Below are 16,743 nucleotides of genomic sequence, written 5' to 3' on the forward strand. Positions count from 1 at the left end.
CACTTTTATCTTCTTAATTTGATCGTTTTTCCTGGCAGATAAGAAGAATACAAGATGACAGCAACAAATAAAAGTCAGCTGATAAAAGAAATTTAGTTTTAATCGTTCATTAAATGTATTATTTTGATTACTGGAAAAGTTTTCACTTCTTTCCTATGATCTTTCTCCATCAAATATTGATTGAACAAACATCATTATTTGATAATGCAAAATTAATTAATTTGATGTTGCTTAGTGTGAGATATAAAAGAGTGTATTCTTTTCCCTGATTATATTATTATTCCTTTTTTGTAACTTTTCAGAAGATATTTTGATGCCTAGATAGATGAAAATGAATTTTTGAAATTCAATTTATTGAAAATGTTTTTAAATTCGCTCAAATTCAATGAAGATAAAACATATCATTTAGCCTGAAATAAGGTATCTTCGAAATATTTATTCTCCCCAGAAATATATAAAAAAAACTAAATTTTAAAGTATTCATACATTTTTTTAAAAAAATTCTTGAAATTTTCAAATAAGTTTGGAAACATTTGGATATTGTCTGCAACAAAGCATTTCCTATTGGTAGGAATTTCGCTTTGGCAAAGATGAAATTCTGGAATTGCGAATTTACCATTACCTCATTCTGACAATGCTTTTATTTCATAGTTTCCCCTTAATGTAAAAAAAAAAAAATTTAGCCGATCCGATATAACTAGTTATATCTTAGCCTGATGTAAAATATTTTTAAATGAACAAACCACTTTTCTGCAATTCAGGAACTGTAGTACATACTTATTGAGAATTTTTTCCAAAACAGGCTTACCAAATTTTAGAATTTTGAGGAAGCACCATTTAAAATTGAGGAATACCATTAAAATATACATTACATGTAAATACGAAAATCAATATACAATTCATTTTCAATGTAGACGCATATTTTAATGATTGTGCGATATTTATTCATTTTGTAGCATTTATTTTGCAGCAGCAGAAAAAAGCGAAGATTTCTTATCACACTATATAAAAGCAGAATGCATATGAATATGTATTGCGATGTATAATTATTAAATTTGCAATTAAGAGAAAAGATATGAATCTCTAATATGAAGCATCGTGGCATTACAATCTTTTTACACTGATTAGACTGTCTATCCTTCCTTTAAATTGGCAGTGTTATCATTTAATTAGCAGTCTTTGCATTGCATATATAACGTTTTTAAATCACGCTATTTACAAAAAGGCCCACTCTAATATAATTTTCATGTTAAAAAAGATTGTAATTCTGTAATTTTTTTTATTATTATTTTATATTTCGGTTCATTTAGATTCCTTCAAAAGCTAGTCTATTAAAACAACTTCAACATTGAGAAAATCGTTTATTTTATAAAGAAAGTTTTCAATATGGTTCTAATTTACGGAAGTATTAAATTTCTGAAATGAATCAATACTAGTATTACACTGAACTGTGGTTCATATTTGAGGCACTTCCATCTGGGCTTTACTTCAATAAATTTCATAGAATTTAATATTTCATTAATAAACTAATTTTTGTCTTTATTTGACAAAAAATAAACAAATCTTAGGCAAAGTTTTAAAAATAATGCAAGTTTATTAGTTTTAGTTGATAGATTAAATATAAAAATAATTTCCAAAATATTATTCATTATTTGACACATTTATACAGATCAATATTAATTTTGTTGAAAAAATTCATGAAATATTCGGTTAAAGATTTTTTACTTCAATTTTTATGGACGCTTTTTTTTTTCTCCCTTATCTTTTCAAATTTTTTCACAATATAAAAACCACATAGAACGATTTTTAACCATGGGCACTTTAATTCAAAAATACCATATATTAAAGCGCACTTTTGTCATAATGAATGATAACATTAAATTTGAAGTAAAATTAATAAATTATCTTTTATATTGTTTATTTATTTTATAATGCAATAGCAAAAGTATTAAGTAAATAAAAAATCGATTAAAATAGATTAAAAGACATTTATTTACGGTACATCTTTAATATGAAGAAATTAGAAAATGATATAAATTTTCGAAAAAAAAACTAAAAATTCTGAATAAATTCCACAGTAAGACAAAAAACATTTTTATCAGATTATCACAGAAATTTGTTATATATTTATAAAAAAATCTGTTAGAATTTTTTTGACAGATATCCTAATAAACCGTCGCAAATGAGTTTAAACGAATTCTTAGAAATCTCTATTATTAACTAGAAAATAATGTAATTACAAATTTAAAAATTATACCTGACTTTTAATTGAATGCTAATTGTTTAAATTGCTTTTTTGTTCAATTTAAAGCAATCGGAACATTATCAAATATTTTTTCTTTTATTACTTTTTTATTACTTTTTTTCTTTTATTACTTTATCTTTTTTCTTTTATTTTCATCTATTATCAAATCATTTTTCTTTTTATTGCTTTGTAATATTAAAAAGAAATTTCTTTAAAGTATGTAACTATGTTCGAGATGATTTTTTTTGAAAAATATTTGAAAATAATTATACTTTTGAATATTTGCATAAAAAGATTAAAAAGGCATGTATAAAACCAAAATATACCAAGTAAGTGAAAAAATTGGAGGAAAAGGGGGGGGGAATGTTGGCTAAAAAGAGGTACAAAGAAAAACTCTTCTAGTACAGAGATTTACCATATGATTTGCTTAAATTTTGCTGATAATTTAAGGAATACATTATCTAGGTCCTGAATTTAAAAGAATAAGCTGTATTTCTATCCATTCTTTAAATATTACGATTCGACAGATAAAAAACACGAATTTTTTAATTCTTTTTTCTTCACATTATGAAGCACTGAAACAACTATAAAATATTTATAAATGAATAGATTACTTATACTATACATCAGAAACTGCAGAATATATTGAAAAATTACTATACAAAATTTGAACAAAAATTATGCACTAGATTTATGAAGCTTCCTTTGTAAAAAAAAAAATCTAAAAAAGATTAGAATTTGCAAAAATAGCATCTAAAGATGTAAAATAGCATTAAAACATACGTAAATTCAAATATAAAAATCAATGTAACTTCCCAAGGAATAAACTCAGAAACAGAATTCTAACGGATTTATAAAGAAACCTGTACAAACATTAATAATGTTAAATACAAAAAAAAATTCATTATTTCGTTAAAAAAAAAAGACTTTTCAACGAAATTACACACTTTACTTTGTATAATCATATTATGTAATAAATTCTTCGTCATATTCGAAATCAATAATATATATATGTATATAAACCAGATTATGCTTACACGAAACGCGTCAAATATAAGAATTCATTGCAAATTTTTCAAAAGGAAGATGACCAAACAAGGCACAGTTACACGTTATATCATGGAAGTAACATTTCTCATAATTCTTGAAATGATTCGTTTTACTCATATTTTATTTCAATTTTTATAATTTATTTTTGAAATGATTGTTCATATAAAATTTCAACGTTCCGCTTTTGTGATGATGAAAACCATTTCAAATAGCATCCCTAATTAACAGAAATTAAAATATCAAAATATTTTACTATTTACATCTGATTATATTAACAAGTACAATTTAGATGATTTCAGAGCTTTTCAAGCATCGTATGTTAGTTTCTATTTCAGATCGATGATTTTGAAATTCTGTCTAGTAAGAAATTTCGTCATTTTGAAGAACTCTCATCTTCTTTCATCCACATATCTTGAAATCCACACCAAAATAAATTTCCTCATTAAATTTGCGCGAAAGGGAGAAAGTGTGTATTATCCGCTCAAAAACGAGCGCTAATGATTCGAGGGTTTTTAAGTGAAATCGCCCTATTTATCCAAATGTAGGCCAGCCAGGGTTATAAAAGTGTCTGCTTTTATCATCGCATTTTCGTCTCCTCCCAAATCATAGACAACATGCTCGCTAAGGTGAGTCGGTGAAAGTGTTACTTTATTTGATTTTGCTCTGGAAGAAAACTCCACGTGCGGATTGATTACTTCCGCTGACCATTTCGGAAGCATCTTTTTCTATTTTGGGATTATTCATTTGCAGCGATTTAACGAAAATGGTGAAATTCTATTTTTTTGTTGAGAAAAGTATGAGAAATCGTTTGCCAAATCGATAAACTCTGCTTAGAGTAGTTGACTGGGAGAAAAATATATCGGTAGGATGAGAAAATTGTGATGTGAATAATGTGAAACAGAGGAGTGGAAAATAAAAGAGGAAATTATTTATATTTGCATATTACGTTGATTTATGGCTCTTATAATTGCTTTGCTTTTAGTTTTTTTAAAATTATATTTTATTACAATAGTTTTTTTTTCTTCTGCTGATTCTCGAGTCTGTTGGTATTTTTAGTATTTAGATATAAAATTGCCTGTCACAACATTTATATATGTGGGGGTTATATATTTAATATAATAGGTACAAAAATAAATTGAGTTTTCATTTTGATTAAGTTATTAGAATTTAAAAATTTCATTATGTTGCCTGAACTATCTTGCAATTAATTTTCTATTTTTATGCAAAAATTTTATTATTTTCTAAATACTAAATATTTATTTGTGTATCTCCTAAATTCCTATAGTATTTCTTCTTAATTAAATGACGAAAAAAATCCAAAATGATCATGTTACTCAAAAAATTTACTTATGTATGAGCTTTTGCATATATTCTAAAAATGATATTTTTTAAATAATTTTAAAAGAAACTAATGAAATAAATCAAAATCAATTTGTTTCATGCTTAAAATTTGATTAAATATTTCGAAATATCTAGTAACTTAATGTATTTTTAAATATCACAAATATTAGAAACTGTTATTAAATTAATTATATAGATTTTATTTACCTAAAAATTTGTTGCAGTAATAATTTCTTAAATGAAGTATTTTTATATATTTTAAGTAATTTTTATCAGTTTCAAGAAATTTCTCGAAAAGAAGTTTAATAATTAAATCTTGCATAAAATTAATATTCTAAAATTTTAAAAAATGCATCGCTATTCTATGTTAAATTGAAATTTAAAATTTTTTATTGATTGTTGTAATTTTTCTTTTCTGCCACAACTTAACTTAATATATATGTTACTTTTAATATGAATGTGTATACAACGAATTCTTTCACAAACTATTTCATATAAATTAATTGAATTGATTTAATTCCATTGACACAAGGTTATTCGAAGATATTTTTCGTATTGATCCTTTTCTTTTCTTTTCTTTTTTTTTAATTTCGATAAGAGGAAAAAGCAAATCTTAAATTTATTTTTATTTAAATGAATCAATTTTATTAATAAAGCAAATAAGCGTCTTGTATAGCATAATAATTGTGTTTCAAATATGAATAGCATGCGTATCGTCCAACTAATCACTCTTTTAAGGGAAGCATAATGTAAATGAACAGAATCAAATGTCTAAAATAAAGAAGTAAAAGACGTATCGATTCATGGTAATTATACTATTATTGACTCTTTCAGGTATTTGTATCGCTACTATTAGTGTCCACTGTGGTAAGCTACCCTATAGCAGGGGCAGAGGATGAAGATGACCTTCCTGTATACACAGAAAAGGTATCTTCAGCTAAACCAACCACTCGAATACCAAGATTTGAATCCAAGAAACTATCACCTGTTCCTAAAAAGGCTTCGGAAAGCATCTCTCCAGCAAAAGAACCCTCTTATTCTCTACCAGAACAGCCAAAGGTTGTTGCGCCCAAGCCAATCCGCAGCAATCCCAGGCCAGTCAGAAGAACTCCAGATCATCCCCAAAATGCTATAGCGGAAGGAGCTTACCCCAAACCAAAGCCAAGTCTTCGAGTAGGATACAACGCACCTAAACCGAGCTATGTTCCTGCACCTGCAGCTGCCCCAGCTCCAGTGCTAGGCGTGGAATATGCTCCAGAAGTGGCTGACAACAGTTACGAAGCATCTCCTCTCCATGTTGAAGAACCTAGACCAAAACTGGTGAGATCTAGTGCACCGGAATATGGAGCATTTCCTGTCGTTGCTGAAGAACCTAGACCGAAATTGGTAAGACCTAGTGTACAGGAGTACAGAGCATCCCCTCTCCACGTTGAAGAACCTAGACCAAAACTAGTGAGATCTAGTGTATCCGAATATGGAGCAGCTGCAGGAAATGCACCACACCTCAGGTATGAGGTTGCTCCACAAGCATTGGCTGCACCTAGTACTGGATATAAGGCTGATTACAATGTAAGTACAGATTTCATATTTTGTCAATAAATTCAGTCCTTTCTATCATGATTATTTTGTGATTAAGACAATATAATTTATTATTAAATTATCAATTTTGGTTTAGAATGAAGGTATTAAAGATTAAACTAATTTTTAGGATTAATTTAAAAATCAGCAGATAAATTTTAGATAATTTTTAAAAAAATATTTTTTTTCGTCACAAGAACACCATATTTCTCATGGGATGGATGGGCATCATTCAAATTCTCATTTCAAATGGATGGGCAAATATCTTATTGAGGAATTAATTTTTCTTAAAAAACAACTTATATTTAAGGTAAAGACAAAATAATTTCATTTAAGTAGACAAATAGTGATATTACTAACACAAATAATGTCGTGACTTTCGGATTAACAAATAATGATTATTTACTGAATGAATATGGTTTTCAAAATATAAGGAATATTTGCATAAAACCATTATTGTTTTTCACATTAATGCTTTTCCATTACTTACTTTGTTTCATAAACACAATTAATATGAACATATTTTTTCTGGTTCTTAAATTATCGTGAAATTGTGTTTTGGATTATCAATTAAATTATTTTAATATTCATTTAAAATTTGTATTCTAAAATTTACTCGATGATTGCGATTATGATTACATTATTTCAGAAAAAAATTTCTTTTACTTTAAAAAATATTATTTCTCCATTTAAAATTTGTAGATACGGAAACACATCTATTCTATAATTGGACATAAAAATTCTAAAGGCAAAATAAAATAAACCATTCATAATTAAATATCTAACTTTTGGGTTAAATATTTGTTTATAAAGGGCCAAGATTGTCATTCGTGAATATGCTAATTATTGGAGAATTTATTTTATGAATACTTTTATTCCACTTTTTATGTTTCATAATTGTTAAAGTAGAATTTTGAAATTGTTTTTGTATTCATTTCCTAAAAAACTAGAATTTTAAAATTCTGTGCAATTACGTATTTTTGATAAAAGTATATTATTTTTAAATTATCACAGCTTAATAACCAATTAATCTATTCAATTTATTACAATTTTATTCTATCCTCGCAGCGCTATTTGATAGTAAAATTGGGAAAATGAATTATACAATTCCATTATATTTATAATAATGAGTTATGAATTAAATAAATAAAAAGTAGGAAATAATTAAAATAAATTCCATTTTTAAACACATTATTAAAGGCGTTAAAAATTGTTTTTATTCAATTAATTCTCCATCAAATCACTCATTATTTTTTATCAACATATACATCAATGCCTGCTAACCATTCCAGTATTTTTGAAGTAAACATAATTAATAATCATTTACAAAATTTTTAATTGAAGGTTTTAAATAATTTGTTTCAATTCTGTTCTACAATTTGTTATGTTTTTTTGTGACAATTGTTTTTCTTTTGTTATTTGCTCATTTCTGAAAGATGTGAACCTTATTTCACATTCTTCTGAATTTATTGTAAATAATTTATCGTCTAGTATTTGTTAACAATGCGATCTTATTTATTACTATTTATTACTTTTTTTAATTGATAATCAATTATTTCCATTTATTAATTTTGTACTTTGCTATTTAATAAAAAATAGTGTCGTTTTTAAAAAAATTATTGACCTTTCGAAATTTATTGATGGGAAATATGTTTATTTTGATAATTATTTTAAACAATATATTTTTATGCAAAATTTGCTATCGATAAATAAAAATTCGATGAATAAACAATGTTGTATTATTCTATTCCAAAGCTAAAAACGGTTTAAGTTGTTTTTCATTCCTTTTTTTTTTTTTTTTTGATACAACAAAGTACATAAATACATTTTTTCAGTAATAAATTAAATGATATTTTCCAGAAGTCAGATTTTTTAGAAATGTACTTCTCTAAAAATTCAATAAAAAATTTCTAGTAATCAATAAATTAATTTTACCACTTTCTGATTTATTTTTTAACGATATGTTTGTTCATAAATTCCATACAAAAGTCTCTTTTAGGCTTTTTATAGCATTTTAAATTTTGATTTAACTATCAAAGAATTCTATTAACATTTTTGTTGCTTCTTGAAAGATAGATATTTATTTTTGTTATTTTGTTTAATCTCTCATTAAAAGAAATTAAGAGTTTCATATTTATGAAGAATAATTTTAGATGTTTCCCTTTGTTTATAGAGAAGGAAATATTGGAGGTGATGTGCAAGGCTAGATATTACTCTTTTTTCATGATAGGACATCAAATTTAAATATGTTATTGGAAGCATATGGCCAGATTTTTCTTTATTTTTTTTTTATCATGGAAGAACACTGAATGTTTTTATTGAAAGTTAAATTAAAGTTCCTATTTAATTTACATCAATTTACAATATAACAAAAGAAAGAAAAAATTGAAACAGATAGCATCTCTGAGAGAGAAAAAAAAACATTTTTTCTTCTTTACTTTTACTTCTATCTTCACTTACGCTTTTTTTTTCCCGAATATATTAGTCTTTACTAAACAGTGTTTTAGTGTTTTCATAAATAGGGTAAAATGCTATATAAAAGTGTAACACAATTAATATTATTACAATGGCTGCGAAGTGGTAATACCTAAGACGAACTTCGTAACTGAAAACAAATGGAATATGCTGTTAAATTTTCTAAAAAAAATATTAATAGCCATGTTTTAGAAAAATCATGTTTTTATTGTGAGATAAAGTTAAACTGATTCCAAAAGAGATTACAGACAGCATATTGTCCGAAATAAAATTTTCATCATATATTGGTCATCATGCAAGTACATATTCTGTGGAACACATCATAAAATAAACACTAGCAGATGTAAAACTATGAGCAATTTTGCTAATAGTTTTACAGAATATAAATTTGCAAAGGCAATAAAAAATCTAATATCATGTGCAAGAATTATTATACGTCTTTCAAGAGTTTCTGGTAAGAGGCTCGAACAGTAGCTTACATAATCTTTTTGATGCTGCATAGTAATTGTGTTGCAGTAAGCAGTTTTCTGGACAGGCGTATGTCTTTAGTATTCTTATTTATTCCTATTTATTTCAATATTATAAAAAGTCTTTATAACTCACCGAAAATAATTGGAAAAAAATCATTTCAAGTTTATAAATTTAATTCGCATTTATTTAAATAAAATTTAAATTAAAGATAATGACAAACAAGATTATCAAAAAAACAATTCCATTACTAAATTAAAATTCAGTATATCTTCAAAGGCCTCTCTGAAGTACAAGAAAATAATCAGAATAAAAAAATTATTATTTTATTAAAAAATAATTTTTTCCTTCAATATATTAAAATGATTTGAAATAATGCTCCTTATCTTATAATTAGAAAAAATTTTATTAAAGAAAAAATACATATATATCTTATATGAGAACGATAAATATTAATACAATTAAAGTGCTGAATTTTTCATTATAATAAGTCATTATTGTAATAAGTAAATTTGTAATAAGTAAATTTGTAATAAGTCATTATTTCATTCATTTGTTAATATTTTTAAAGTGTATGTAAAATTTTGAAATATTTTAAATTGCATTAATATTGCTAGAAATTATAAACATATTAGTATTATGAAATGATTATAAAATCTCAGAAATAAACTTCATATCATTATATTGTACGTATAAAGTAAAATATTCATCATAATTTGAATGCAATTCAATAGAATATTCGTTCCAATAATTGTTGCATTAATTGAAGCAGTCCCTTGTATAACGGAACAAAGCGGTTTTATTGCATTAAAAGAAGCTGATAATTGATGAGACCACAAAAAGCAAAATATTCAGAATTATGTTCACCGAAGTAACCAATCAAGATGTAAATTTTATTGTTCTTACAGTATTAAAAAAGTAAGAATTGAAATAATTTATTTGGTTTAGAGAAAAATTATTAAAATTCTTATTAATAAATTTAGTAGAAATTCATAGATATAGTGGCAACTTCTCGTACATTAGGAAGTAGTCTGTAAGCAGGTTACAATCATTTACCGATCGCTTACTGTATAAAAAAAACTCGTCCGATAGAAAACATTTCAAAAAAGGATATGAAAGAAATTGAAAAAAAAATTCAAAAAACAACTTTAAACGCTCATCAACGTCGTGGAAATATGCATATTTCATGTCAATGATCCGGATTTGAAATTGATTTTTTAATTTTTGTCCATATAACCAAACCTCTGCCCAAAGCAAAATTACATATTTAGTTGATAAAACGTGCAGATCTTCAAAATGGTGCCAGTAAGATTCGGTTATTGAAATTACTTTTCTACTCTCTTCCGTCGTTGCTTTACTCTCAATCGTGATTTAGATCACTGGAAATGAAATCATTTTTCTTTTCATTCTTCGAATGTCAACCAATCCATCGTAAAACTGAAGCATTAAATAAATAGTTAAAATGGTAAATCTTCATGACAATCAAGGAAAGTAGAGCAGAGGGAAAGTAAGCTCTTTAATTAAGAACGAAACAAACATCATAGATCACGAATTGAACATAGATGTTAAATATCATAAAGATCGTGAAACAGGATTCAGAAAAAGAAAAGAAAGTTAAAATGCTTAGACAATTTAATAGATCATTTATCATTTCTATGTTCTTGTAAAGATAATAGATATAGTATTGTAAATAAAACGAACAATATCCTGCATTATTTCTACGAGAAGTTATCTTAAACAAACACCATAATTGTCTTTTTGAATTCAGAAAGAGATAAACTTTTACAAACATTTCTGAACAGTTTATTTTTTTTATTTCTTTTGAATAGTGATAGAATTACGATTTGGAAACATTGTTCTTTAGGTTACATTTCATTAGTATATGTAAACATTGATTTTCTTTAAACGGAATCATTTAAAAAGTGCAACAGTTAGTTAAAATAGAAAATATGGTTTATTGAATTTCTATATTTATTTATATATATATATATAGAGAGAGAGAGAGAGAAGGAGAGAGAGAGAGAGAGAAATTATTGGAAATGTACCTACTCTCCTGAATATTCTAATTATAGATTTTATTTAAAATACCTTTTTCATGCTATTTTAATCACATATAATAAGCGTATAATTTGGAGATTAAATCTTAAAAAGGAAATATCCTATTGTTGTTTTTTCTAATTTCAAAATACTGTCCCTTTAAACAGTACTGATATGATGATCATGACAATACTATCTCCATATTTCCAACTTGGTCAACGGTAGCAGATTCATTCTATCTCAGAAGCCGCTTCTCCTTCGCCTTAATATTTGCCTTCTTATTGATTTGAAATTTTTTTTTTTTAATTTTAGAGTTTATCAGTAATTATCACTTTCTCGACCCCAACCCTAAATTTTTTTATATTTGAAACGAATAGAATATCTTTCCAAGAAACTGTTACATGTAAAACAGTGGATTATAAAAAAAAATATGTAACATTTATAAAATGTAACTTTAATGTCAAATCAGAAACTAAAAACAGATTTGGATTTACTAAAACTATAATTTTATGAATTTTAAAAGCAGAATTTTCAATATTAATCTAAAGTTAAACAAAAATTAAAAAAATATCTTTTTAATCTACTTTTCATTCTCAAAAACAATAATTATTTCTTCTTCATTCTATTATATTCTCAGAAAAATTAAAGTGAAACACTATTCAATGCATTAAATATCATTCATCTAAAAGAAATGAATCGAAAATTTAAATTTATCAAGTAATACCATTTTCCATTGGTGTCTGATTCACATACAACTGGCCGAGTCGATTTAATGGCTATATAATTTAATTTAATGGCGATATGTGTAATTAATGTAATGGTGTAATTTCATAGCGATAATTGTAAGAAAACAATAAATAGTGTTATATCTGAAATCTTCTCTCATGCTCTCTCTCTATTAATAATGTTATCACCCGCATAAAATTATAAGCCTTGAACAGAATCATGAATGCTGAGAGTATTCAGATTTTTATTTTCAGTTTCCACGTGAACGTTTTGTACTTCATAGTACAGTGAAGAAAATCGAGCTTGAATTTTTCAGTTTTTTTTTAAACCGATTGAAATCAATTGAATGTGATAAGAAGTACAATTTTCGTTACAACTTGCCGAATTTTGTTTATTCACGTAATTGCATTTTTGACTTAATCGCGTTTACATGCTGCAATTATACTGATCGATAGAATGGCTACTCTTTGATGAATTTAGTTCAAAATTTGAGACATAAATCTGTACTTCAGATGCTAAAACTGTGCAACAAATTTCATTCATCCAAGTCATTACATTTTTAAGTTATCTCATTGATATCCATACAAAAATACAAATCGACAGCGATCAACGCCTTGACAGATTTGGATCAAATTTTAATAGCGAATATACATTCCAGATACTTTGCCTGTGCACCAACTTTTCTTTATTCTTCTCTTTACGTTTCTCATATTTACTTTTATTCAAACAGCCTTTCGTCATATTTTAGAACAACTTTACTTTAGTCATATTTAAGAACAGACTATCTTCCTGGGAATGGATTTCTTTCAAAATTCGAAATAAACATAAAAAGTTAATGCAAGGCGAGTACAAATTTTATTTATTGAACCAAGACGTTTTTAAGTTATTATGTTCATAGACTGACAGCTATAATTCCATAATTATGTTTTTCTAGTTAAGCGAAGTCTAAAACGCGAAGATTAGTCAAAGTTTTGAATTCATTTTTTTTTTCATTTTATCTCTTTCTCTTTATTTATTTCGTATACGAGAAAATAAAAAGAAACTGGTTAGGTTCACAGCACAATGTGAAATTTTAATAGTATACGTGGTGACGTTAACCATTTGACTATGATAGTAAGTCAAACTACTCCAAATCTTTCGAAATTGATTTCTTTGATTATTCATGTACGAGGGGTGATCCAAAAAAAGTTTACAAGCAACAGTATTTGGAAAGTAGAAATTGTGGATGGGAATATTGTTACCCAGAGTGGAGACAGATGGCGCTAGTTGTCTTAAATCGGTCATTCGAACAGATAGTGTTTGTACTGAGACCTGAAACAGCGACAGTAATGGCAAGACGTCTAGAGAAGTGGTTTCGCATTAATGCCAACCGTTATTATTACCGCACCTTAACAAAATTGCGTGAAGCCATCCGACGCAAACGTCCTGGATTGCTGACGGAAGGTGTCATTCTCCTGCATGTTAATGCCCGGCCCCATACAGCTCGCGATTACTAGAAACGTTTAGGTGGGAGGTCTGGAGCTCATACAACCCCGTACAACCCCCATACAACCCCGATTTGGCTCCCAGTGACTATTTCCTTTTCACGGAATTGAAGAAACACTTATCCGAAACAAGATTCATATCAGACGGTGATGTTCAAAAAGATGTCGAGAACTGGCTCAATAGCCAGAGGACTGATTATTACTAAGACGAGTTAAACAAATTGACCCAGCGGTGTGATAAATGCCTCAACAGATTTGGTGATTATGTAGAGAAATGACTGCCACATATTTTTCTTAATTACCATTTGCATCTTGTGTGTATTGTTGATAAAGCATTTTTTCCTTTGCCTTGAAAACTTTTTTTGGATCGCCCTTCATATTATAGAAAATTATTTAAAATATCGCCAGCCGAAGCAGAAATATAAATTTCAATTTTGAAATAAGTTGTGCTTTTAAAGTGAAAGATTGTTCTTTAAATAAATAGCGCGCCCACATCTATTAATTATGTTTAGTTTATCTTATTCATTTAATAAATTACATCAGATATAAAATGAAATTTCTTTATCCTCAAGTGAAACATGTCAATTTGATTTTCATTCTATTGTATATTTTGCAGGAGGAAAATTGAAAATACGCCACCAATATATAAACAGTGTGCAATTATATGTTAGAACAACACATACTGTTACTTTTATCATGTGATTGTGACTTCAATTCATTCTCACGAAATAATCATAAAGTGTGTGATGCCAATTTAATTGTGGAGCCTATTGCTCATCTTACAAAGCGAAAAAGGGCGTGACTCACAAAACAGCGTCATTAATTAAAAATTAGATTATATGTGTAATTATTTCTGTTTCGTCTTGAACTAATACGAAATGAAAGATCCTGAAAATTCGAAATGCATATAAAGATTTGAGAAAAAAAATTCATTTTAGCAAAAAAAATTTATTGAAAAATTTGACCTTAGTCAAATTAAAAGACGACTTTTTTCTCAGTCAAATTTTTATATTGAGCTATGATAACGAGACTTTAGTTGGATTGTTCTTTTAGAACTCACCAAGCGAGACAACAACGCATGTGAGTGCAGGAAAAAAATGGGAATGGCCATTATCTCTTTAAAGAATGTGAATTTTGGCAAAGCAAAAAAAAGTAAATGGTCAGTTAACAGAAAAATCCAACCAATTAAAATATTACTGAAAAATGTGATTGTCTTTTCTTCGATTAAAGAAACCATTTCTGCGGTTATCTCTTTTGGAATTTTATTGGAAATTTTTCGTCTATTCAACCTGAAAAAAAGATTATTTACCTACTATGCAGAGAGAACTTTCTTACTTTTAAAGTATTATCAATGGGACTGAGGACGTGCTGGAGAACAGATAGATCAAAATAGATCTTCTGACAAGTAATGATACAAAAGACCTTAAAGTGGAAACGTTGATTTATGATTCTAGATTAGTCTTTTTGATTACTTGTAGTGTACTGTTGTACTATAGTTATTAGGCAGGACTTTTTTGTAGCAGCCTGTTTTGACATTCATGTGACTTTGGGCGGAATAATATTTTCATATATAAAGATTTGAAACTCGTATCATTTTACCTCTAGGAAGACAAGCCACAACCTTACATCTTCGGTTACGAGTTCCAGGACGAGAAAGGAGCAACCCAGAGCCGCAAGGAAGAAGGCGACGATTATGGGAACAAGAGGGGTTCCTATGGTTACCGAGATGAACACGGCATCTACCGACAGGTAGAGTACATTGCTGACTCCCACGGATTTAGAGCTGTAGTCAAGACAAACGAACCAGGAACGGACAACCAGAATCCAGCCGATGTCCAGATGCACTCAGAAGCTGCCAAATATTAAACTTTGCCCACAAGCAGATAAGTAAATTCATAAAAAAAAGTAAATGAAAATAAGGTTGGTTCATTTCTCACGACAGATAAAACCGTTCCCGATACATTTTTTTTTAATTCAGTGGAAATGCAGCCCGACTTACTGCTGTTTTTGAATGAAAAGTTCTCGAAAAATTCTTTCTTTTCTTCAATTTAAATAACAATTATGCAATGAGTATTCTGCCATTTTTTTTTCAAAAAAAATGACCTTTTCTCATGAACTTTCAAAGAAAAACACACTATTCCAAATCTTTTTAAATGAACGCTAGGTTAAAAGCTTCCTATTAAGAAAGTTCTTCCAATAAAAAATATTAATTAGTTCTTTCGAATGCTAATAGAATACATGCCAACTTACGGGAAGAGATTTATGGTTTTGGGTCTCACACAAAGTATGACATGGAGTATCTATTGCTTATAAATTAAGTTAATGTTTTCATTGATTATGAACCATCTACCTCTTTGCAGATAGGCCTAGCAAAGTTATGGTAAAATTTCGAATGAATTCCTAGACGCGCCCATCATTTCCATAATAATGAAGCCTTCGCTGTCTTTCATTAACCTTTCCACCTTGAACAAATCAGAGCTTTCATCTTTGAGATTATTTTTCTTCCAGACATTATCCGTTGCAAATTTCTAGAAAGTTCTTACATTGAATTATTTAAATTTTGAAGGAATGACAGAAAACGGTTTTGCTTTTATTATTAAGTAAATGGAACATGTGGTAAACTGCTATTATTTCCACTGAATTTAGATCAAGTATCCAGGTTGTTGTTTTAGTCACCGATCTAAGAGTGATTTACTCAACCTGGATAATCGATTGTTTGACATCTGTTGTGTAGAAATAACCTTTTTTCATTTGCTGACAAACCATAACATCGCAGATCTCTTGACCATTGAAATGACTTTCGCCCAACCAAACACTTGACATTGAGGTCGCAGAAATAGGAATAGTAAACACGTTTTAGAAATCACTTGAAAATCGGTGATCCTTCGCACTTACTATTGGTGATTTTATTTGTTTGATCTCCTTTTTTCAATGTATCCCAAAGCATGCATTTCTAAAAGAGAAAGGAAATTTTTACTTAAAATTTTATTTGTATTTTGGAAAGAAAAAAAAGTTAAAAGTGCACTTTATTTTATTATTTTTTTTTAGATTTTTTTAATGTAAGAAATTTTATTCTATCGGAGAGAAAATATATTCGAAAGTTAAACAGTGAGAGTTTTTTTTTAATTATAAAACAGATTAATTTCAGCATTTAAGATTGAGAAAATTAGACTCATTTATATGTAGCATTTCATATTGTTCAATGTCCTTGTATGTTATCAGGCTTAGAAATTCTTTTTATAGTGTTTGTCGTTTTTAACTTTGTGCTGTTGCATGTAAGTCCGTTAGGTTTTGTTTTATTTATAAAAAAAATCACATCACAGTTGTTATTTATTATAT

The 16,743-nt window shown here is 27.5% G+C and overlaps 1 protein-coding gene across 1 annotated transcript; it reads left to right on the plus strand.

Moving 5' to 3' along the window:
- The first annotated feature begins 3,901 nt into the window (after window positions 1-3,901).
- LOC129964061 (uncharacterized) lies at window positions 3,902-15,357 on the plus strand. The gene is made up of 3 exons (XM_056078734.1): window positions 3,902-3,921; window positions 5,471-6,205; window positions 15,010-15,357. Exons 1-3 carry the CDS (start codon window positions 3,910-3,912, stop codon window positions 15,268-15,270), a joined length of 1,008 nt encoding a protein of 335 aa, XP_055934709.1. The 5' UTR covers window positions 3,902-3,909; the 3' UTR covers window positions 15,271-15,357.
- The last annotated feature ends 1,386 nt before the right edge of the window (window positions 15,358-16,743 follow it).

The sequence above is a fragment of the Argiope bruennichi genome, chromosome 3 (genome assembly GCF_947563725.1).
Source record: "Argiope bruennichi chromosome 3, qqArgBrue1.1, whole genome shotgun sequence".
Lineage (NCBI taxonomy): Eukaryota > Metazoa > Arthropoda > Arachnida > Araneae > Araneidae > Argiope > Argiope bruennichi.